General features: G+C 38.6%; 3 protein-coding genes across 5 annotated transcripts in view; all 3 read right to left on the bottom strand.

Annotated features, from left to right (window-relative positions):
• The window catches only part of LOC146476481 (serine/threonine-protein kinase 36-like), a 32546-nt gene extending 22206 nt beyond the window's left edge, over positions 1–10340 (bottom strand). For both annotated transcript variants that reach the window (XM_085114371.1, XM_085114370.1), the window contains exons 1-12: positions 10152–10340; positions 9885–10025; positions 9209–9286; positions 7784–7914; positions 7099–7147; positions 6933–7000; positions 6377–6467; positions 5900–5941; positions 3731–3824; positions 2312–2424; positions 1285–1546; positions 227–399 (exon numbers count right to left, since the gene is read on the bottom strand). In XM_085114371.1, the coding sequence (XP_084970497.1) occupies positions 227–399; positions 1285–1546; positions 2312–2424; positions 3731–3824; positions 5900–5941; positions 6377–6467; positions 6933–7000; positions 7099–7147; positions 7784–7914; positions 9209–9286; positions 9885–10025; positions 10152–10235 (1326 nt within the window). In that variant the 5' untranslated portion in view covers positions 10236–10340. The remainder of the gene's footprint in view (positions 1–226; positions 400–1284; positions 1547–2311; positions 2425–3730; positions 3825–5899; positions 5942–6376; positions 6468–6932; positions 7001–7098; positions 7148–7783; positions 7915–9208; positions 9287–9884; positions 10026–10151) is intronic.
• A 1584-nt stretch (positions 10341–11924) lies between these two features.
• On the bottom strand, positions 11925–16526 carry LOC146476482 (putative splicing factor, arginine/serine-rich 6). 2 transcript variants are annotated; one of them, XR_014865584.1, is made up of 6 exons: positions 16418–16526; positions 15281–15627; positions 14162–14664; positions 13182–13223; positions 12996–13066; positions 11925–12649 (listed from the first exon to the last, which is right to left on the bottom strand). XR_014865584.1 is itself a non-coding variant. In XM_085114359.1 (5 exons), the coding sequence occupies exons 2-4, from the start codon at positions 15625–15627 to the stop codon at positions 13015–13017; spliced, it is 441 nt and encodes a 146-aa protein (XP_084970485.1). In that variant the 5' UTR covers positions 16418–16526; the 3' UTR covers positions 11925–12649; positions 12996–13014. The 2 variants fall into 2 exon arrangements, 1 of the variants encoding a protein (XP_084970485.1); XM_085114359.1 differs by lacking the exon at positions 14162–14664.
• Positions 16527–18268: 1742 nt separating this feature from the next.
• On the bottom strand, positions 18269–22216 carry LOC146476483 (endoplasmic reticulum resident protein 29-like). Its single transcript, XM_085114351.1, has 4 exons — positions 22034–22216; positions 21044–21182; positions 19487–19660; positions 18269–18832 (listed from the first exon to the last, which is right to left on the bottom strand). Exons 1-4 carry the CDS (start codon positions 22142–22144, stop codon positions 18504–18506), a joined length of 753 nt encoding a protein of 250 aa, XP_084970477.1. The 5' UTR covers positions 22145–22216; the 3' UTR covers positions 18269–18503.
• Positions 22217–22263: the final 47 nt, after the last annotated feature.

The raw sequence follows: 22263 nt of genomic DNA on the forward strand, positions 1-22263 counted from the left end.
TGAAGAGCACTAATTGGGGACACTTTCCAGATTGAATTTGAATTTAGAAGGGTTGGCTTTTGAGGAGAGGGGAAAGCTGGAGAACCCAGAGAAAAACCTCCTGGAATCAAACCCGGGCCACACTGGTGGGGGGTGAGTGCCCTCACCACTGCGCCATCCCTGCTCCCCTATTTTCCTATTTTTGTGACTCTGCCCACATGCATCAATTGGCGAAGTCAAATCTCACCTGCCCTCCATATTGTCTTTCTCCCTGCCTCTTACTCTTTTCCTCCCGTCTCTTCACTACAGCTGCTAAGACTTGTTCAATGACTGATGTCTCTCTCTCATAGTCGTCACTGATCTCATGTCCAATCCTGTCTGTCTTGACTGGCTTGTCATCTAGCTGCACCTCCCAGTCATCTACAAATCAAAAGAGCATCGTTGATTCAAATATTAACATTGCATTGATAGACACTACCTGTATTTACTGAACATTCAATTTAGCATCCTCATCCCCAGATCTGCCCATCCCTGTTAAACTATATCTTTCTCTCTTGATTTTGGGATGGAGTTGGGGGAGGTGTGCCCTTGTATAAGCTATTGAGGTTTGTGCATCCCCAATGGGTATGGTTTTTGACCCACTTTGGCCTGAAATGGGATAAGAAAGATTGACGCATTTTTGCATTAAATAGTTACTTTAGGTTTTCGAGCTCTGGGTTACAAATCTACCCCCCACCCCAGATCTTAAGGCGTACCACACCCAGCCTTCAGCTTGTAATAATTAAGCTACCATTAGTATTAATATGGTCCAGTGCAAAGATCTCCTCCACGGAAAATTGGTACAGGGAAAACGTCCTACAGGCAGATCCCATTGATGCTACAAAGATGTCTGAAAGTAGAGACTTGAAGGCCTGCCATGAGCATTGACCTGAACACCTGGGAAGCCTTAGCCTCAGAACGACTGGCCTGGTAACAGACTTTGCAGAAGGGCCTCTCCAAGTTTGAAAAGATGCTTTCAACACTCCGAGCCGAAGAGACTGAGAAGAAAGGCCCAAAACCAGTAAGACAGACCAGCATCAGATTTCACCTGCACTCAGTGCAGGAAGGACTGCCACCCCCAGATTGGCTTGTCCAGCCACACCTGATGCAGTATCAGATTGAATATCCAGAGGATGACTCCATAGTCTTCTTAGATTGATGGATGCCTACAGTGCACACAATTTACTCTGAAACATACACAACAGTTGACCACATTGCAGTAAGTCCTGCTAGTCCAAACATAAAACAAAATCAGAGACCCCTTACCATCAGCAGCCCTTTCCTCTCCAACTCTCTCCTTCTCCTCTATCTCTGCTTTGGCATTAGACTGCTTTTTCAACCCACTATCCTTTCCAGGAGCTGGCTTTTTCTTTGTTGTGTTCCCTTGAGGTTTCTTCTTCACCTCCTGTTTTCCTTTCTCCTTGTTTTCTTGCTTTGCTTCTGTTTCTTTTTGCTTTTTACCTCCTTCCTGTTTCTGTTGAAGTTTTCTTATCCATGAAGGTCTCACCTCTGCAGTCCCACTGTCTTTCTGTATGATACACAAAAAATTATGTCTTAATGTCACCCCAGGCACATGAGCGCATTGAGGAGAAGCACTTTGAAATCATTGGCCCAACTACGTATACTGTCAGAGAGTTCAGGAAGCTGTTTTCATCTGTTTGAATTGCGTTCATCTTCAGAAAGTTAGCTGAATTTTTTATTTACAAGTTTTTTTTATGTTCTTTGGTAATAATAACAGCAGCTGTTTATTGTGCTATTTTTGAAAGCTTTTGTAACATTGGCAGAAAAGCAAACATCCCACGACGAGTCAGTGTATGCAAATTAGTCTCAACTGGACTCTACTCTATCCCTTTAAAGGATGAGATAGATCACAGTATTTCATAATCTTGTGCTGTTCTTGTTCGGTTGACAAAATTTACAATATAATTATGTGAATGAAGTGTGATGTTGTGTTTTAAGTAATATATTAAACATAAGGAAGAGTGCTTCATCCAATTTTCAAACACCGAGAAGTGTTTTTTTTTTACCAATTTGAAGGTGTTTGGATATTGGATGAAACACTCTTTAATAGCTTCTCAAACCATTAATAATTCTTGGGGAAGTTCAAGGTAAAAGTTCACCAAATTTTATGACAATTATTAAGATCACATTTCCATACCTCCCTCACAGTAGTGACTTCCTTTGTTTTCTCTTCATGAATTGTTTTAAAACGAGTTTGAAAAGCTTAGAGTTGTTTACTGTTAATTTGTCTCAAGCATATTCTAATATTTATTATCATGCTTTTACAACAAACCTTATATTTTCCTTGTATTTTCCCCTTGGGTTTTCCAGTTTTCCCTTCAGAGCTGGTTGCATTTGAAGGTCGTTCAAACATCTCAGGATCACCAATCCTTTCCAACTCAGCTTCTAATTCATTAGCAAAGTATGCAAATAAGTATAATTTGTTTAACTTCATGTGACCATTAAATTGCAATGAAGAAGAAACATTACAGAGTTCTTTTAGCTTGTGTAGGAAGCTGGCAGTTATACAGTTTGGGAAGGTAGCATAGCCGAGTTGCAAGGGTGACGAACTTAACAATCTTGAGATTCTTCTGATTTCAAATATGATGAATATTTATTAAAGGCAACCTCCAGTCTGAAAACAAATGAATGGTTAATTGTTGAAAATAGTGTCCAAAATCTAAATTTTAGTTTAAGAAGTAGAAATAACATTCAAGTGTGCTTAAAATTAGATATGATTGTCGCCTATTTTCACTTCTAAATTTCCCGGGCGCGGCCATCTTGGATTTCATGACGTAATACGGTTGCTCTACTGTTTCACACAAAAGAACTTCTGCTTACTAACAATAGAAGCAACCTTATGATGTCATAAAATCAAAAATGGTGGCGTTCGGTAAATTTAAAAGGAAAAATAGGTAACGACCATAAAATTATTTAATTGTTAGCACACTTGAATGTCACTTCTACTTTTTCAACTAAAATTTAGAACTTAGACACTATTTCCAACAATTTACCATCCATTTGTTGTGGGAGTGGAGATTCCCTTTAATGCCTGTTGTAAATGGAGGTTGGGTGCCCAGGAGCCAGGGGAACTGGTACCGCCAACCCAAACCCAGGTAGGTAGAACACCCCATAAGCCTGCCCTATCTGCAATCCAGCCACGAGCCCCACCCGGAACCCAGCCCCAGCCCCAGCCCTAGCACCCATCACACTGAGACTAGAAGCTCAGTGAAAAAATAATAAGTAAATAAGACATAGAACTAACCCTAACCCTAACCCTAACCCTAACCCTTACCCAATCCCCAACCCTTACCCCAAACCCAACCCCAAATGATAACAAACTAACACTACTGGGAGGGAAGAGAGTGAAAGAAAAGCCCTACAAAACACGATAAACCAACAACACCATGAAAAATACTGAGAAGAGTAAAATTCCGAGCACATGCTAAGGTGCACGCCTAAACCACATGAGAATACCCCTGGCCTTGCAACCACCTGTGGACCTGAACCAGGTCCAAACAGTTATGCAACAACAAACGCTTAAATGCTCATGCGCCACCAGCACACCAAACTGTATGCCAATAGGGTAAATGCCAACGCCACACCACCAAGGAGCAAACTTGCTCCAAGTCGTTAACTAAGTTAAATTACATGTACAATTAACCCTAATATATTTTAATTAGTTATCTCTGAGAAACTATGATAAACTCACCATTAATTCCATCTGCCACAAAAGGATGTCTGAGTAAATAAGGCCAGGAAAGTCTTTTGTTAGGATCTTTAGTGAGGAGGCCTTGTAGAAAACTCTAAAACATAGCAGAACAGGTTAGTAAAAAATCTTACAAAAGTCTGTCACAATGTGGACAACCTATGTCATTAACTTATGTCTTCTACCTCAACATCTCCTTTTACCTACAACCTCTGATCCATGTTGCATTGGCAGAGGCTAGACCTTGACCCACCAACCTTCACATCTGGCCTGGTTGTTCAAAGAGCGGATAATTTTTAATCCACTGGATCACGAATCAACACGAGTCTCTACACTGTATGCACAACTGAGTATGTAACTGTGTTGAAATCTTGAAAAATTGTGTACAGTCATGTCATTATTATTTGGTCAAAATTTTATCTGCAACAATCCTGACCAATATTTTCTGGGCCAGATGTGAAAATAGTATTTGCAGTGTACATTTGTGTTCTGGATATCTATAACCAGTCACCAAAAGCTTGGTGATGACGTCTATTGTGAATTTTTGGAAGCCCTCCCTTCCCCAAGCAGTGTTGATAGCCAATGGAAATCATTTGGACTGTACACAAACACAGTAACATGACAACATTGCATGGGGGCAGGGGGGTTAAGAGGTATATCATGTTGAGTTTTGGAAATCATTCCAACATTTTTGGCCAGGATTAAAGAAGGTAATTTTAACTATCCAATGAGCAAAGATAGCCACTCTAAATAAACAATTTGGGTCTGATGTCCAATAATCTGCTTACTACTGCACCGCTGTTCCTCTATGAAAGTACCCTACTCCATTCACAGTACCACTTTAATTCTGGTACCATTAACCCAAGAACCCAAGTCATCACACTTTCCAGGCACTAATGGCAGGATACATATGATATATGTATTATATATGTAAATTATATTAAACAATTATTCCATGAGCACGCATTGAATATGAGATGGTAAATGGCCAACGAGGCGCAAAGTGCCGAGTTGGCTATAACTAATCTCATATCCAACAAGCGTGAATGGAATAATTGTTTTTAATTATTAAATTCTCCGCGTTTGGATATTGCTGTTGAAGTTTACTGAATTTTGTTTTAAGGAAAATTAAAACGACGGGATGTTGAGGCAACTTCCGACCAAAGCGTGCGAAACGTAATGATCACATGACACTCGCAGCTCTTTGCAAATGGCGTTGAATGAAAAAATCGATAGCGAAGAAGATAGGACACAGTCGGACATCTCAAATTCAAGAAACGTTTAAATGGACGAGTTACAACCTTTCTGAGACAAATATTCAAGTGCTTTTGAAGTTCCAGCTCATCGAGAAGCGTAATAGTTGTGCACATTTGAACAAATGTTTTGCTGTGTGGTGCCGAGCGAAGGAAGGGATCAAGGACGGCTTTTTTTATGCTGAACTGAATTCCTCATGGACGATTTAAAACACCTCAGGCAAGTCCAAGTGTACGAGGTACAACCTCACTGAGACAAGCATTCAGTGCAAGTTTTTAACCTTCAAGCTTATCGAGAAGCGTAAGAGCTGAGTGTGCACATTTGTGCAAATGTTTTGCTGAGTGGTGCCAAGCGACGGAAATGAACGTTATGGCCACTGCTCGTACGGATTTCATAGATGAACTTTTCTTGAAGTCCTTGTAAATGCATAAAAACATAAAGGCAGGCATAAAGCTCTTCCTGATTTGTCGGGATTTGCAAGCCATCCTGAAATTTTTGAAGGTAACCAGTTGTTATTGTTGTTGTTGTTATGTGATCTAAATCGTAAAATCTTGCAATTTTAAAGATTTTAAAGGAAACTTCAGAGATACGTACCATTAAATAGTGTCATACCGAACTTTGTGGCTTTTATCGTAGTTGTTATATTGAGATGGCATTGTCTGGTATTGCTTTCTTTACTTTTTTTTTCTCCATTTTTCCGGAGAAACTTTTGCTTCCCGCCGAAAAAAAAAATTAGCTTAGCGACACCTGGGGCAATTGTTTTCCATATAAGGTCAAACTACGGTATATGAGCTGATAACAGGGATTTAGTGAACCAATCAGAAGGCTAGAAATACATTATCCGAGGCTGAGAATTTAATAAATTATATTATTATATTATTATATTTATGTCATATGTATTTTTATTGGTAGTCCTACCTGAAAATCAGGGCTCATGTTCTCAGGCCACTTAACAGTATCCTAGGTAAGGACAGATATGGATAATGTGACAGTACAGTAATGGTGACAGTATAAAATCTGTTCAATGTCTCTTTAATCCAGAAAAGAAACCAAGCTTTTTTATACTGTGAGAAAGCTGCGTCAGCAGGCAAAATTTCCAATAAACATGACAACTTAGCTTCTCACCATTCTTCAACTTTTAAATGGCAAGTTGAATGACGAAGAAGGAAGAATAATTTCAAAAAGACATTGTCAGTAACTTATAAAAAAAATAATATTATTGTTGTCAATAGTAATCAATACTTGTCAAGAAGAATGGTATGACGCAACACACAGCCATGGCAATCAATGACTGTTTCACTGAACAAAACATGTTAATTTTCACCTGCACTAATTGTTTGCAACCAAAGCTAGATCAAGGTATGATGAAAGCATTATTCACGTTTCAGTACATACCCGGCAGATAAGATTCACTAATTGAAAAATACTGTTGGTGTAAAACGGTGGTGTTCCAACGAACAGCTCGTATAAGATACACCCCACAGACCTACAAATAAGAAAACAAAAAGCCGTAAAAACACAGTAAATAAATAAATAAACTTTATTGGCTTTCAGAATTACTGGAGGACCCAGTAGTTTACATTCTGGATCAGAAAAAAAGAAAAAAAAAACAATAATAATATACACTCATCAGTCAATAATTATTGCATCATAAATTTACAGACTACAAATGAAACAGGTATTGATAAAAAGTAGCCTGCATGGCAGGTGTGACTGGGAAGGGGTGAGGGAGCAAGTAAAGTGGGAGAAAATAATTGGTCCTCCCATTTTTTCTCCACTTTTTTCACTCCCCCACCCCCTCTCTGGTTACGGCTCATAGTGAATGATATCAAAAGTCAATCTTGGCAGAAGAACTGTATTCAGACTGAAAAGCCTTACTAAAACTCCTGTGAATGAACAAATAATCAGTTCATCAAAGTTTGTTTAGTAGACATTTTACTGTAATACAAACCAAAGGTCAGAGTTGTGATCATATGGCTTCTCCTGTACCAATTCAGGCGACATATAAAGTGGAGTTCCCTACAACATTGCAAGAGGAAATAGAATAATACAGTAACTACCACATGCACAAAAGCAAATAAGATGTAACAAAATTAATAACGTGTGCTGCAGTGTACCTTTATTGATGTTAAAACAAGGGTGTTGATACTCATAGCTCTTGCAAATCTGAAACAATTTATAAAATCTAAGTTAATTACAAATTTCTATTGGAACCAAAATATCAACAGAAAACTATAACCTTCTGGCTTCACAAAAGCTTGGCATAAGGTACCCTACACTCAATTTATGAAATGAATTAAGCCAACAAACAGGTCTGGCAATTTTTTTGAGGTGCTTGGTCTGTAAGTGTGATTCAAATTTTATGGTCATTGAGATGTTCAAATTTTACACATCTCAATAACCATAGTTGTGTATGTTGTCAAAAAAGTTTCTGGATAGGAAAGCCTCTTATGCAGTAACCCTTTTCTAAAAAAAATTATCCTAATTTTCTCATTATCCAAATTGCCTCAGAATCCTTCCCATAAAAGCAAGGTGAGTGCCCTTTCACATACCCTGTAAGCAGAGTTCCCTCCAATCTGCCAAGAAAAATTGAAGAGAGCTCTGACATTGTTCCTAGTGGAATTTATTATATTTTTCATTTCATTGTATCCCATAATATTTCTACATTTTGGACTAGAAAAAATCTCTAAAATTATAAACAAAAGGACTATAAATATAAAACTACTTTGTTTTCCTACATGGGGACAGGTTTTGGCTTTCTCTAGTCATTGAGTCTCATTTATTACAAGTCAGAATACTTACCCAAAATCGCAGAGTTTCACAACTCCTCCCTTTCCTAAGAGTATATTCTGTGGTTTCATGTCTCGGTGAAGTATCCTGTGAGAGTGTAGATAGTACAGTGCCTTGACAAGTTGGCATGCTATCATTCTGACCTGAAAATTTGAATGGTTACCATTCAATACAGCTTAAAAATAATATTGTTGTTTCCAGCCATGGAGATAGTCATCACAAATGTTCAAGCAGTGACCCAGTTTGATAGTGGCCCATATGATTACCACACTGAATTCTGGATCTTCAAGGAAATCAGAATTTACAGCTCAATATTGACCTGTCACGATGTTGTAGGTTAAAATGAATCCCAGGTTACATTGATTTCAACCTAGTTTGATTTGTATTTTCCTTTGTTTCAGATGTAAATTACCCAACCTTAACAAAGGAAAATACACATCAACCTAGGTCCAAATCATTTTAACGTGGGATTCATTTTGACCTACAACATATATGTTTGGTTCACTTCGTCAAGACACTTGGCTACTCCACAATATATCTCTCCACAAATGGATGTATTAAGTAAATAAGCAACAAAAGAGTAATGTGTATGTAGTCCAATCAAATGGACTCAATAAGCCAATGAGACCTATCAGTGCCAGTGCTTAATGGAGGAGGAGCATGGTTGAGTGGTTAGGGCACCGAACTTGAAACTTGGAGGTCCCAGGCTCAAGATTCGCTCTGACAGCAGCTAGCTGGAGTTGTTTGTCGGTAGCCCTGAGTTCAACTCCTCAGCCACGCTTGTAAATAGCCAGCTGGTCTGCCTCCTGCCAGTTGGGATTTTTAACCATGTTATTTTCAATTTAAATTATTAGTTTGTGAAGTTCAATGCTCGGACCCACTAGCACTTGTGCCATAAACACTGCCGAGGGTAAATAAAGGTTATTTGTTTATTTATTATTTTTTTTATAGGTCTGGTTCCTTAGCAAGATGCAACCAGAAGAACTACTACTGCCCTCAATATATTTATGGGATACACCTGGTTACTTCTTAGTATTTGTTCCAAGTCTTAGTCTAAAGAAACTGTGGTGCTGCATTGATGGGATGTGGAAAGAATGTTTGGTTTTATCAACAGAGTTGATAAGGTGATTTTGTCACAATAAAGAGATTTGAGTGCTGGACCCAGTTGTTCGAAAGCCGATTAACTCTAATCCACAATTAAAAGTTAATCAAGGTTTTCAGCTCGCTCGTTGAAAATGATTTAAAAGGCTAATTTCAAGTTAAAGGTTAAACAAAGTCTAAAGCAAAACTGAGGGACAAAAATCTTTTGGGAGAATCTTTATTGATTATAATTAAATTTGCATCAAAGTTCACGTTAATCTGGGATTAGCTTAATCAGGCTTTGAACAACTGGGCCCTGATGTTTTGACTGTTGACCCTCTAACACATAAGACAAACCTGTTGCTCTGGAAGAGAACCATCATCCTCTAGTACCTGGAATAATTCCCCTTCGGCATACTCTGTTACTACACATACCTGTGAACAAAAAATTTACTGTAATGTCAGCTTTCTGGGCTAGGTCGCTTGTTGTTTCACACCTTGGAAAGCGACCTCCCATAACAAGTGTGTTTCAGTGGAGTCTATTAAACTGCCACCATTGCCAACATATTGGATGAAATGAGGTTAGCTACTTTTGAAAAAAGTCTTGGTGCCACCATGGTCGCAGACCCATACTGGATGAATAAGAAGACTGCCACTGCCATCCACAGCCCTGCAGTGGGTATTCTTCTGTTTTATCATACATCATATTTATCCAGTCTGCAGAGCATGGCAAGTGCACTCAATGCTCGCAATGCATGGGATCTCACTCTCCTCAAGTTTTGCCATAATCTTCAGACTGGACGTTCATAGAACAAAATGTTCATGTTATCTTCCTTAGCAGAGTACAGGGATACAAGTTATGCACATGGAATAGGATTATAACATGAAATACTTAAGTTTATTTTTGGACAACTCTTGAAACTTACTGAAGACCACAGTAACAGTCGATTTAGTCCCAAAAAAAGTACCCCGGTATTTTAGAATTCAGCCCAACAGGTTTATTTATTATCTTGTCCTTTAGTTGACACTTTACCTCTTTAGGCGTTTCAAAGGAGTCCAGTAGCTTTATGATATTTTCATGCTCAAGATTCCTCATGATATCAATTTCCCTCTGTAAATTCTTCAACTCTTTTTCTGATCTACCAACTTTGGGAATGAATTTTAAAGCCACAACCTGAAATTCAGGATAAATGAGGAATAAGTACAAGCTTACAGCAGACACGTTTGAGGGTCGTTTGAAGATTTCTCCGTATACCGAAGGACTGCAAATATCTCTGGTCTCAAAAGTATTCAAAGTTACCTGACCGCTGTATCTCTTACGTCCTTTGTACACTTTGCCAAACGACCCCTCTCCAATTAGCTCTAAAACGTGGTAACGCTCCATTTTTGAATCGACAGAAAGAACCCTAAATTAAATATTTTGCCAACCAAGAGGAATGAAATTCGGTTTGTTGTTTTTCCCAGTCAAACTTTGCCGCCATCTTGGAATGAGGACTGTACTTTGGAAACGAGGCTGTCTAATTCCAGTGGGGTAGGGTGGAGAAAATTCGTCACCCATCACAGAAGGGTAAATTAAGGTGCAGTCGTGAATTCACCTTCTTTCCACTACCCCTCGCTTGGTTTCCATTTTTACCCTCCTGAGGGAGAGAGAACAACCTCGCACTTTGGTTCTAAGATGCTGAGAATGCAGTTGGAGAGAGAGAGAGCTCTCTTGGAGCGGAAAAACGCATGTTCAAAGGAGCTGAAGATCTGGTTCAAATTTCTTACTTGAACTGAAAGAATTGATAAAACTGCTTTAATCCCACTGATCCCAGCTTGAAAAAGCCCCCAGTTGTTGGGAGCAAAGAGAGGCGACTTATTGGGGGCTTTTTTGTAAATTTCTTATTGGAGTTCCTCGGGCACCTTGTCAAACGAGTAAAATCTCTCTTTTAATTTGTGTTTTCAGGATGCGATAAGTCAATTTACAGACCAAAATCCAAACTTGTCAACCAGTAGCTTGCATAGCTGGTGGTATTGTAGGCGTGCATGAAATAAAGTTTTGGCAGCAGAGCTGCTAGAAGCGAGCGGCAAAGACGCGGGAAATACAGTATTTCAAAGTCCCCCTCCCCATTCTCCTCACGTCTCCGCCGCCAAAACTTTATTTCGCACGCGCCTACAATACCGCCAGCTACGCAGGCTAGTCAACCAGAAACTCATCAAACTATTGATTATTAATTGTGGAATGCTCATTGGAGGGATGTAGTTACCAATATGATGCAAAATCAAAAACTAAAGCCACAAAGGCAATGCTACTCTATGCAATGTTTTAAACGCTTTGTCTTGCAGCAGCTAAAATACAGTGTCAGTGTCTGTGGAATTGTAATACCACTCAGTTGCAGAAAGCAAGATTCACTATGCAACCCTTGAAAGAATGTCACAGTAATGCAGTAACAGACAGCTTCAGTTTCCACAATGGTTGCATGCAAATCAAAACTGTGAACATTTTGATTCTTTTTCACTGACAAATTTTCATAGTTAGCCATTAGAGGGGAAGTATCATGGGGTTTTTGATATCTTTTGTTAAAATGATGAAATAAGACCTTCAATCACCTGCCAAATAATTCTAGAATGACGAGAGGAACGAAATCAACTCAATTCTTGAAAGAAACAGCTTGTGATCTGTTCTAGCGCATTTTGGAAATAAAAATGCGAGAACTTGAAAAACATTAGCCTAATATTTTTCAAGTTTCAATCCAAACTGGCTGACACTGTCTCTGGCCAGAGGCACTCATCGACAGTTTTATTGCACTGGGGTGATAATTCTTAACAAACTTGACAATTATTTCGTTGTTTCTGCTGACAGACAAACATTTTTGGGTTTTGAAATGACAGCAAATTTTCGTGATACTTCCCCTTTAAGTGAGACCCCGAAACCACTGGAGATGCAAACAAATGGAAAGTGTCACATCAACTTGGCTATTGTTTGCCTGGCAATAATTCTACTATTTTCTCCTCAAGTTAAAACCATTCAAAGTTTTCAAATAATATTGTTCCTTGCACTGTGAATTTTCTGAAATGTACAGAGACAAAACAATAATTAAAAACTGAGTTTATTAGTTTCACAGGGCGTTACACACATTTAACCGCTTTACAACATACTACACTATATTCTACATTCTCAATGGTAAATCTCAGGTTAACGTGGAACGACAGTTGGCTCTGTTGCAAGATAATGGCTTTCTCCTTAGAACAGTGTTTATGACTAAAGTAGCGATATTTTGCTAGCAGTTATTAAATACAACTTCACAAAAATTTATAGATTTCGTTGACAAAAATCGTCCTGATCAATTTATAACTTTAGCATCTGTTTTCCAAATGGCATATGTCACTCACAAAATTTAAATCACATCACAAGAAGCTATTCATCAGCGTGAAAATACTATCTCAAGGGTAATAATGTGTACATCTTTAATCCAGTAACAGTAAAAGCTAAATCACTTGACAGGAAGATAAATTTATACCAAAGAAGAAAATCTGGAATTAAGTTGTCTTCTCCCAAAGCAAATTAAACTAGTTTATTGGATGCTAAAGTTAAGAATTGAAAAGAGATTGTGAAGCAACTATAAACTAGAGCTCCATTGACCATAACTTGCACTATCTTATAAATGAAACTTTTTAACTGATGACACAGAAAGGATAACGTATAAATTATATAAGAAATAAAAAAAAATGATGAATATAAATCATGTTATGGTTCTCATTTGGAACAACTGAGTGTTTTACTGATCTTGTGCTGGATTGTTCTCACTCAAGAGCAATCTGCAAACAAATAAAAAAATAACAATAATGGATGAATGTAAGAGAAAGGAAGAGAGTGAGGGAGAGAAAAAGGGAGGAAATGACAGAGGGAGGTAGAAGGAAAAGGGGAGAGAGAGAAAAGGATAGAGAAAAGGAGAAAAGGAGAGGGTAAGAGGGGTAAGGGGAGCAAGGGGGGCAGGAATGAAATGGGGAAGGAGGGAGGAACACGCTGAGAAGGTAAGAGAGGGAAGGAGGCAGTAACAGAGGGAGGAAGGGAGAAAAGGAGGGAGGCGTGAAGACAAGAATGAGGGAAAGAAGGGAGAGAAGGTGTGTATATAGTCTAAAAACATGGAATCAGGTTCAATACCTTATTCACTGCAAGGCACTTAGTAACGTCTTGGGCTGCGAGATCGGCTCCTTCCTCCTCGTGACTGCCACCTTAAACAAATGAAGACAGGAGGTGAGATAAAAATCATTAAAACATCCAATGAAGATGTGCTGAACATCTATCAGTTTGATCAGAATATAAAAATGTTGAAAATACAAACTGTACCTGTCCATTTCAGGAGACCTCCCCCTTCTACGTGGTGGTGACCTATCATATATAATAAATATCACTTTGTTATCAACTTTTCTTGAAAATGTAAAAGAATAATATATCTTTCACATCAAATTTACTCTATCAATACCCTAGTAAACTGTGGTATATAGACTATTGAAAAGACAGTTCAAGCTAGAATGAAATGACTGGTAGCTTGGCCAGGCCATAGTTCCTTTTATAGTACAGGTCAACGTTTAAAGGGACAGTGTCACCTATTTGTAGTGTTACTTTGAATGGCTAAGAAACATATTTGTATCAATGGAAATGTTTAAATAATGGTTCAGTTTTGTTAACAATTGCCCTACTAGTGCACAGAAACTAGCATTAATTATCTTTGGCTGCTGATGGCCAGGATTAAAATGGATTGCAACTTGAAAAAATTAGCCAATATTTTCAAGTTCTTCCTGTGTATTTTGGAGAAATCACTTAAAAACTGATAGTAGTTTGTTTTTCCCTGGAAAAAAAAAACACCTAATATTTTATTCTCGGTGCTCTAACAGCAAAATGATGTTAGAGAAAATGTTCCTTGTCAAAACTTTTCATTTTTTGACCAAAACACAGAAAAATCTCTGTGACAGTGCCCCTTTAGCTGGTATAGTGTTGTGGGGATAGTCTTTTACTATAAATTTTATAGTAACAGATTATCCCCACCGACACATAAATGACAAAATTTTTCAATTTTTTGCACTGGTGAAGGAACAGAAGCCAATGTCTTTTTTTGAAATCTTCCTGTGCATTAAGGTATTTACCATTCCAATATTAACCAGACTTTGTTAACCCTACTGAGTATTAACCAAAATATTTTACAGCAGCTACATTATTTTGTAGAAGTTGTTTAAAGTTATGCGTACAGGTAAGATACCACAATTCTTTTAAACACAATAATCACAATCTGGCTACTACTTCAACCACTTAAAAATCTTCACCACTACCTGTAAATCTGATGTTTTGTTAATGCTGAAGAAGAAAACTGGTTTGCCTTGTTTAACAAAGTTGATGTGTTGTTTCACATGCTGAAGTAGTTAGCTAACGAGATGACTGGGGGTGGATGACAAATTCGAGGAGAGGAATACATGCTGCTTGCAAACAAATCAACCCTGGATAAGCATTGACGACACTTGGACAACTTTTGGGTGATGAAGAGGGTCACTGCCGTGGTCCATTCTTATTTCGAAGTGCACAGAATCTGGGTGTGGTGATTTTTTAGGACAAGGGAGGTTGAGTTGAAAGAGATGTTGGCAGATGGACGAGGACAGAATTTGGAGGTTGATTGAAGGAAGGAAACAATCTGCTTGACATTGTGCCGATTATTTGTTGAACATCTTGAATACTGGTAATTTGGATGGTGAACAAAGATGATCTTAGGTTGATACTTTGTTGAGCTTGCAACCATAAAAATGTAGCAAAGGTGCGAGGACGAGGTTAATGGATGAACCTAGAGAACAACCCAAACAGTTATTTACAAAATAGGTGTAAACATCAAGAAAACACATTACAGCTAATTTCAAGGCTCCAACTCAGTTAATTATACAGTTAAACTATTAAAACACTATATTTGCTAGCATTTGCAAATAATAAAATTATTAAATAACATCTGACCGACAAAACAAACGCTAAAAAACCTAGATTCTTGGATCAGACAAAAACTGTTGGATCATACCAAGAAATATCAGCAAGCTTATAACAAATTGTAATTATGCTCTGTAGACACTGAGACTCAGGTGAAGACCATTTAACTTTGTAACAGATGTTCTCACTAATTTGCTATCCTGAGACCTAAGATATCACTCATACACAGGGTGAAATATTCCTCCCTATGTGTGTGATTTACTTTCCATTAAAGCCTGTACTGGTTGTAATAATTTATTTGCAATCAGATTTCTAAGGACTTGAATGGAAAAACAGATCAGACACACCATATATTCCATGCTCCTCCCTCCCAAATATACTTATCACTGATACTTGTACATCAACAACAACCACGACAACAACACTGATTCCACTGACAATGAGTAATAATACATCAATACATGTAATACACATAAACAAACCTGTAAGGTGATCTAGACCTCTCGTCGTAACGATCAAAGCTCCTGTCGTCAAAGCGACGTCCACCGCCACGGTGACCTCCACCTCCACCTCCACCTCGGCCACGACCACGGTGCCGGGACATTTCTACTCTGACGCGAGCTCCACAAATCTGCTTCCCATCCAGCTCCTTTATAGCATCTTCTGCATCACGGACATCTAAGAACTCCACAAAGGCAAAGCCTGGGGGGTTACGGGCAACCCAAACATCATGGAGTGTTCCAAATTTCTCAAACTCCTTCTCAATTTCTTCCTTTCTTCCATTGTCACCAAGGTTTCCAACATACACTTTATATGTTCGAACAGACATCTAGGAATGAATGCCATTATTGACTATAAGAGCCAGGCCACTTTTAGACCAGTCGGCAAAAACAATTTTGAACTTATATTTATAATAGTTTCGTGTGTCACTACAAAGAAGGGAAAAGCTAAAATGAACGATGTTTTAAAGATCTGGTCTTTAAGAACACCGTAGACATCTTAACTTTCTTACCAATAGTGTTCTACCTTGCCTAAATACATTAGTATATTAATTTATCGGCGATCACTGTATATTTAATGCAATAATGCAACGTGAATTAAAACGATGTTACGTTTGCGACAGCCCGAATCTAAAACATAGTTGTTTCGCTCAGTTAAGCCATATTCCAGGCAAATCGACCGTCACAGGGCGATTTATATTCAAATTTACAGCCAGTTTTAGGGTCTGCAAGTTTGAAGAAACGTTAACAACGACATCAAGTAGACCTGCAATGAATTTCAAACAAAGGCTGGGAACGCACGGTGACTTTGTATGTTAAAAATAAATAAAAGCAATGAAGGCGACGGCTAATTTACTCAAGAAAAGCAAGGTTTACATTGAACAGGATTTAAGCCGAAACTAAATCTTTAAGTAGAAATCCCTTCCTTCACCTATGTTGTCTCATGAGGCGATTACGTACGCGATCAAAGAGAGACAACGCCATGTTAATTCGTGTTGTCAGGAACGTTAACGCCAAAAGGAAAATCATGTTATACAGCCCAATAATCCTAGCTTGGACTCTTTTCTTGGACGGTAAAGTTGATAAAACTCTAAAGAAATCATATTTCGATTCACTTACCTTTCTAGCGGATCTAAATTAATGAAAAAAACTCCTGATACTTGCCGCAACCGACCAACAAAACAGCATTAGTTGCGTGCGAAGTGTCGTACAGCGAACAGAGCAATCTCGTACCCAGAGTCTTCAGGCTTTTTGGTCAGCGGGGCAACGCCGGGAAGACTCTGGGGACATCGAAAAAATTCAATTTTTTTGATTGGCTGTTTCGTAACGGTTTTCATTGTTTTACCGCAGAAATCCTGCGGTGATAAAATTCGATGTCCCCAGAGTCTTCCCGGCGTTGCCCCGCTGACCAAAAAGCCTGAAGACTCTGGGTACGAGATTGCGAACAGAGCGAAGAGCATAAAGCGGAAATCAGCGAGTTCCAAGCCCACGCGGTACTGACACCCATGCGAGGCTCTTTGTCGGTCGCGCGCTTTTGTGGACAACGAACCAGGGGCGGGGGAGAACACTCCATAGCGCCTGGCACGAACTCATGTAAACGCCGATAGGGTGCTAAATTTTCTTACAAGATAAAACAAGATAACTGTAAAACAACTTTAATAGAAGAAAGCTAAAAACTATGCCAGGCTGATACCAAACAAGTACAGCTGTCTACGGCAGCTAACACCCACGCTCACTATATGGCTTGTTTTTTCCAGATCAAGGGCGGGAGCCCCAGTTCCTAAGCGCCCTATGTCGGTGGCTACAAGTTACCGAAGCACAGATGCCCGATACTCGAGAATTATCATAATTTGGCACTACCCTGTTAACACGACAAAAAGTTTTGGACCAGTCGATGGTAACGCTGAAAAATAAACGAGAGGTAAAGTGAGAAAAACTTTGGCCGCCTGCTAGCCTGTGTAACTTGCGGTAGGTATTTGCGAGCAAAGGAAAAATTTGAAAGGCGGAGCCGCGACTACGGTCATTAAGTCACAAACTTTGCAGCCGCGCGAATAATGCCGTCGATTACAAAGGACAGCCACCTGCTTGCCGACTGTCGGCCGCTTGCTGATCGTCTATCAGCTTTTGTTGGCGGTCTGTCTGGGTTGACTATTGGCTTACTACAAATGAATGTTGTACCGCTAGCACTAAGGACACAAATGACTGATCAGAGAATTAAAGGGACAGTATCACGCTATTTTTAGTAACACATCGAAAATCGGAAAGACGCTTTTCGGTTGATAGCAGCCAAGATATAATGACAAAATTCCATTAAAAGACTATCAGAATGCAAAGAAACCATCCAAGGATATTTTCGCCGGCAGATGAGCAAGATAAAGAAGGGTTCAAATTTGAAAACGTCTGGCGGACGTTTTCAAATTTCGCTGTTGTAACGCACTAAAAATCGCCGGTTGTACTATATTTTGGTTCAACCTTTCGTCTTAGAATCACTATTAATATTTCTTTAAATTAGCAATTGAGAAATCAATTAACACAGTGTTCAAAGTTTAAATTTAGCGAATTTTGGCCAAAATCATGATATCTCCCATCGATCTCCCATGATACTGCCCCTTTAACTCATGAAAACCCATGAAATTCCTACTGAGCATTAGCCCCCCATTAATGATTATCATCCACGTATTGCTCCGGTCTGTATGCCGGAGTATGATCCGTCTCAATCTTCGAGTTTCCCGATCGTAGAAGTGCTGTTACAAGAACTACAACTTCCAACGCACCGGCGTAAAGTTTTCGCAACGTTGTGATATCCGTTGCAGTGTGTCACAAATATTCTGGCAATGCTCTGACAACGTAAGTTGCAGGAAATATTGCCACCAAAACCGGCCTTCTTTGTGGTATGGCTTAAAAAATATTCTTTTCGGTTTTCTTCCTGTTTTTGAAGGTACACTCCTTACATACAGGATAACTTGACGCTTATCGAGGAAGAGAAGCAAATTTTAAGTCTCGTTTGTAATTTAATCGAGGGAACGCTTTGAAAAACCCTCAAAAGCATCGAAAACGCATTACTGTATAATAAATTTCACAAATAGCATTGGAAAAACAACTTTCAAAACATTGCAGAAACTTTAAAAAACGTCAACACTTGTATAAAACCTTCACTAAGATCAGCTTTTTCAAGGTTTTAACATAAAACTACTGAATCAAGACACTACAATTCCTCCTTTCCACTTTGTTTAGCTCGCTGAAAAGAAGATAAAATATCCAAGCGTTTCTTAAACAGTTCTTTTTTCTTGTCGGTGATTTTATCTTTTAATAGTTTTTGAACGCGCGTCACTTCACTGTCAATGTAATCGACTCCTTTTTCTTGAATCTTCTTCATGATTTTGATGTAGATGTCGCCACTCGCCTTTTCTTTTTCGTCTGTGGTTTCTTCCAAAGTTTTTTCTGCTTTTTGAATGATGCCCGCATAACTTGAGCTGTCGCTGCCCAACAGCTCTTCCGCCAATTTGTCAAACTTCTCAACGCAATTTGGCATCCCTAGAGTGGGGAAAAGAATATTGAGGTATGATAACGTTTGCTTTACAATACATAGAATGGGTTTGAATGAACATCTTGACACCACAGTGAACATAAACATAGCCTGTGTCAGCACAACCGCCTGTTCTCCTCTAAAAGCGGCCTGTTGTATACAGGGGAGCTTTTACTGAAAAAAATAACAAAAAAAACAAATACCTTTTGAAAGAAATTTTCGCTGTCAACAACCAACAATTTGAGAGGAATTACAGAGGTTCAAAGTTGGCCAAAATCCCACACATTTGCTGTAATTTTAGCCCCGTTTGCCCTATTACCAAGAACACATTGGCAACTGTAAACAGATCTATCAGCTGCAATCACATGACTGTTTTCAGTTGGGTTCTCCAGCTCCAAAGTTTGACTGGATTTGAAATCAAATAAGCCTGAGTGACATTAGCCTCCCTCACAGACACTTTTTTGGCTCATCATGCAATCTTTCCTCCCCAACATTGGGTTGATGTCACTCTACACTGTAGTCTCCCTCGCGGATGCTCTTTTGGCTCGTCACACAATCTTTGCTCCCTAATGTTGGGAGGAAAGATTGCGTGATGAACCGAAAGAGCATCTGCAAGGGAGGCAAGAGTGACATCAAACAGAAAATAAAAAAAAAAAACATACCTATCCAAAGGCGAGCGTTTGTTTGCACAAATTGTGAGAGTTCATCAGCCTTGACCTCGCCCTTAAAGTCTATTGGAGTAGCCTCATTTTGTTTGAATAACTTGTACACAGGGAAGTCTTCCTTATTGATGTTGAATCGCTCCCTCAGTTGGTCATTCTCCTTTTCACCATATTCTGCAGAACAAGGATCATAACCAGATTACAGGCCATCAAACAAGAAAAAAACATCCCAGAAGCAATCTTCCCAATAACATTAAAAGATCTGATGATATTCCATGAATTTTTGTTGTTGTAAAATTGGATTTCCATAAGATGCCAACTTAAGATGAACAGTGAACAGCCTAGAAGCTAAGCTAACAAGGGCAGGTGGGAAAAAAAATAAATAAATAAAAATACAGTTGAACCTCTCTAATATGGACACCGAAGGGACAGAGCAAAGTGTCCGTATTAGAGAGGTGTTCGTTTTATAGAGGTCGTGAATATTACGTCACTTTAAAGGCTCCATTGATGGTATTATTTAAGTGTTCTTTAAGTCAAAACTGGCCCAAACAAGTCTTTGAGGTGCATTTAAATTGTTTAATGGACAGTACATATTATTACAATGTAAGCTGTACAATTCCAAAAACATATGGCAAACTATAATACAGTTTCCGAACAGTAACATAATAGAACAGTAACAAGTGTAGCGAACACTAACATAGTAGAGTACCGGTATTTAATAAAAGTTCTTTGATATTGATTTATTTTGCGTTAAAGAAGTCTGTAATGCAACGACAAACAGGAAATCGTGTTGAATAAGAACTGTCATCACTGGAGTGTCCGTAATAAAGAGGTTAAGTTTGTATGAATTTTCTCTCTGGGGCCGAGATTTCGTGTCCGTTGTCAGTATTATAGAGGGTCCGTATTATAGAGGTTATTTTTACAAAGAATGTATGGGCATTTTCCTGGGACCAAGTGAACTGTACCTATTAGAGAGGTGTCCGTATTAGAGAGGTGTCTGTAAGGGGAGGTTCGACTGTAAATTACTTTATTTAAGTGTCAATGAATTTAGCGCAGTGCACTAATTGGGGACCCTTTTCCAGATCGAATCAGAATTTGGAAATGTCGGTTTTTGAGGAGATATAAGAGGAGAAAACCGGAATACCCGGAGAAAAACCTCTCGGAGCAAGGACAAGAACCAACAACATATTCAACCCACATATGACGCCGAGTCCGAGAGTGCCCCCAGGCTTCAAACCATCAATTTCAAATGTGTCACCAATGTGCCTCCAAGAGGAGGGGGGTGAATAGGTCTATGGATCAGCTGATTTCACAAATTCTTTTGCAAGGATTTTGGATTTGGAGTAAAATTTTACTGGATTTGCAGACCCTGCAAATGCAGCAGTTTGCAGATTTATCCATTTTTCAGTCCCAAATTTTGGTTTTTGTTGATTATAAAGTTCAAACTGGTTTGAAAAAAATTAAACCAAAACAAACTTTGAACCAGAACAGCTACAAGGTAAACCTGCTCTTTGTTTAAATCTTTAAATAAACAATACTTTCTTGTCAGTTTCCTACCTGAAACTCCAACCTCAGCCACCAGAAGATCAGGCTGTGATGAAGATTTCTCAGCAAACTTCTTAAACTCATCTTCTTTTTCTCCATATGCATACTGTTTGTCAAACTTAACAAGAACTGCTTTGTGTTTGCCAATGACCTGCCTCAGAAAAAAGTTTACAAAAGGGAACATCACATTTCTGCAGCTATTATTGTTGTTGCAAGATTGAATCCAAATAATATTAACAACCAGTCATCATGTTTGAAAATTTTAAACTGTAACTCTTCCACTTCCAACATGGAAATAGAACTAGCCCTAGGAGATCTAAAATTCAAATTTTCCTTTATACAATAAATCAAGCAATGAATCTTGAAGGGATTCACATAAAACTATTATGGGTGACAATTTTGTTTTCTCAAACTTGAAGTCAAATTGCTTTCAGCATACAAAATTGACCAAAATTATTGTTCTCATGTAAATGACAATATTACATTTTTATTATCTTTTTTTCTTTTTCCCAGGGGGTTCTCTAAATATTTTTAAAAAATTGTAGTTAAAGCCATCAATTTTTCTGCTTGAGTTACTCAACTGGGTGAACTTTCATCCGCCCTCTAATTTAATAAGATAGACATCGAGGAAGTTAATAACACGTCATTGGTAAATATATTAAACGGTGCTTATTTAAAAATACATAATTCGACAGAACCACTGCGATGAGATTTTAATGAACCAATAGCAAAAGAGCACGTTGATTTCATCTTCCACGCACGTGTATAATCGTGTATTGCTGAAAGTACGAAAAACTTATTGAAAGACCAAAATATTTTCATTAAGATAATGTTCACCCTTAATTCTTCGACAACATGGTCTTCATTGTTTTAAAATATATATCCAAGGTTCTGAGCTCGTTAAGTTTAACAAGCTCATTTCCACCCAGGATTTCGGCCAGCTGCAGGCAGTTGCAGAAAATGGCCGGCAGGGCATAAATCAAAGAATCATTATAAAAATACCTTGTCAAAAGTTAAGGTATCAAGTGGCACAGCTCCTCTAGCTGTTCCTTCTACCGCTAGGACTGCAACTGTCGAGAAGATTATCGCAAAAATGAAAGAAGTTGAGGCCATTTTCAGCTTCTCTTCCCGGATACCTCTCTCTTCCTCCTTCACTTTTTCGCTTCAGAGTCTCCAGCCTACTTGTGCAGCGGCAGGTACAAGATAAGTAACTACTTCATATATGGGGTAGA

This window comes from Pavona decussata, unplaced genomic scaffold (assembly GCF_977016875.1).
Source record: "Pavona decussata unplaced genomic scaffold, jaPavDecu1.1 SCAFFOLD_76, whole genome shotgun sequence".
NCBI classification, from domain to species: Eukaryota; Metazoa; Cnidaria; class Anthozoa; order Scleractinia; family Agariciidae; genus Pavona; species Pavona decussata.

Excerpts from the sequence above, each read along its gene's own strand:
- LOC146476482 (XM_085114359.1), bottom strand. The coding sequence starts at position 15,627 with ATGTCTGTTCGAACATATAAAGTGTATGTTGGAAACCTTGGTGACAAT. Across the intron at positions 13,224-15,280 it reads AGGTCTAGATCACCTTACAG|GTCACCACCACGTAGAAGGG; the intron begins GTTTGTTTATGT and ends TATATATGATAG. Across the intron at positions 13,067-13,181 it reads AGGTCTCCTGAAATGGACAG|GTGGCAGTCACGAGGAGGAA; the intron begins GTACAGTTTGTA and ends CATTTGTTTAAG.
- LOC146476483 (XM_085114351.1), bottom strand. The coding sequence starts at position 22,144 with ATGGCCTCAACTTCTTTCATTTTTGCGATAATCTTCTCGACAGTTGCA. Across the intron at positions 21,183-22,033 it reads ATACCTTAACTTTTGACAAG|GTCATTGGCAAACACAAAGC; the intron begins GTATTTTTATAA and ends TTTCTGAGGCAG. Across the intron at positions 19,661-21,043 it reads GGCTGAGGTTGGAGTTTCAG|AATATGGTGAAAAGGAGAAT; the intron begins GTAGGAAACTGA and ends CTTGTTCTGCAG.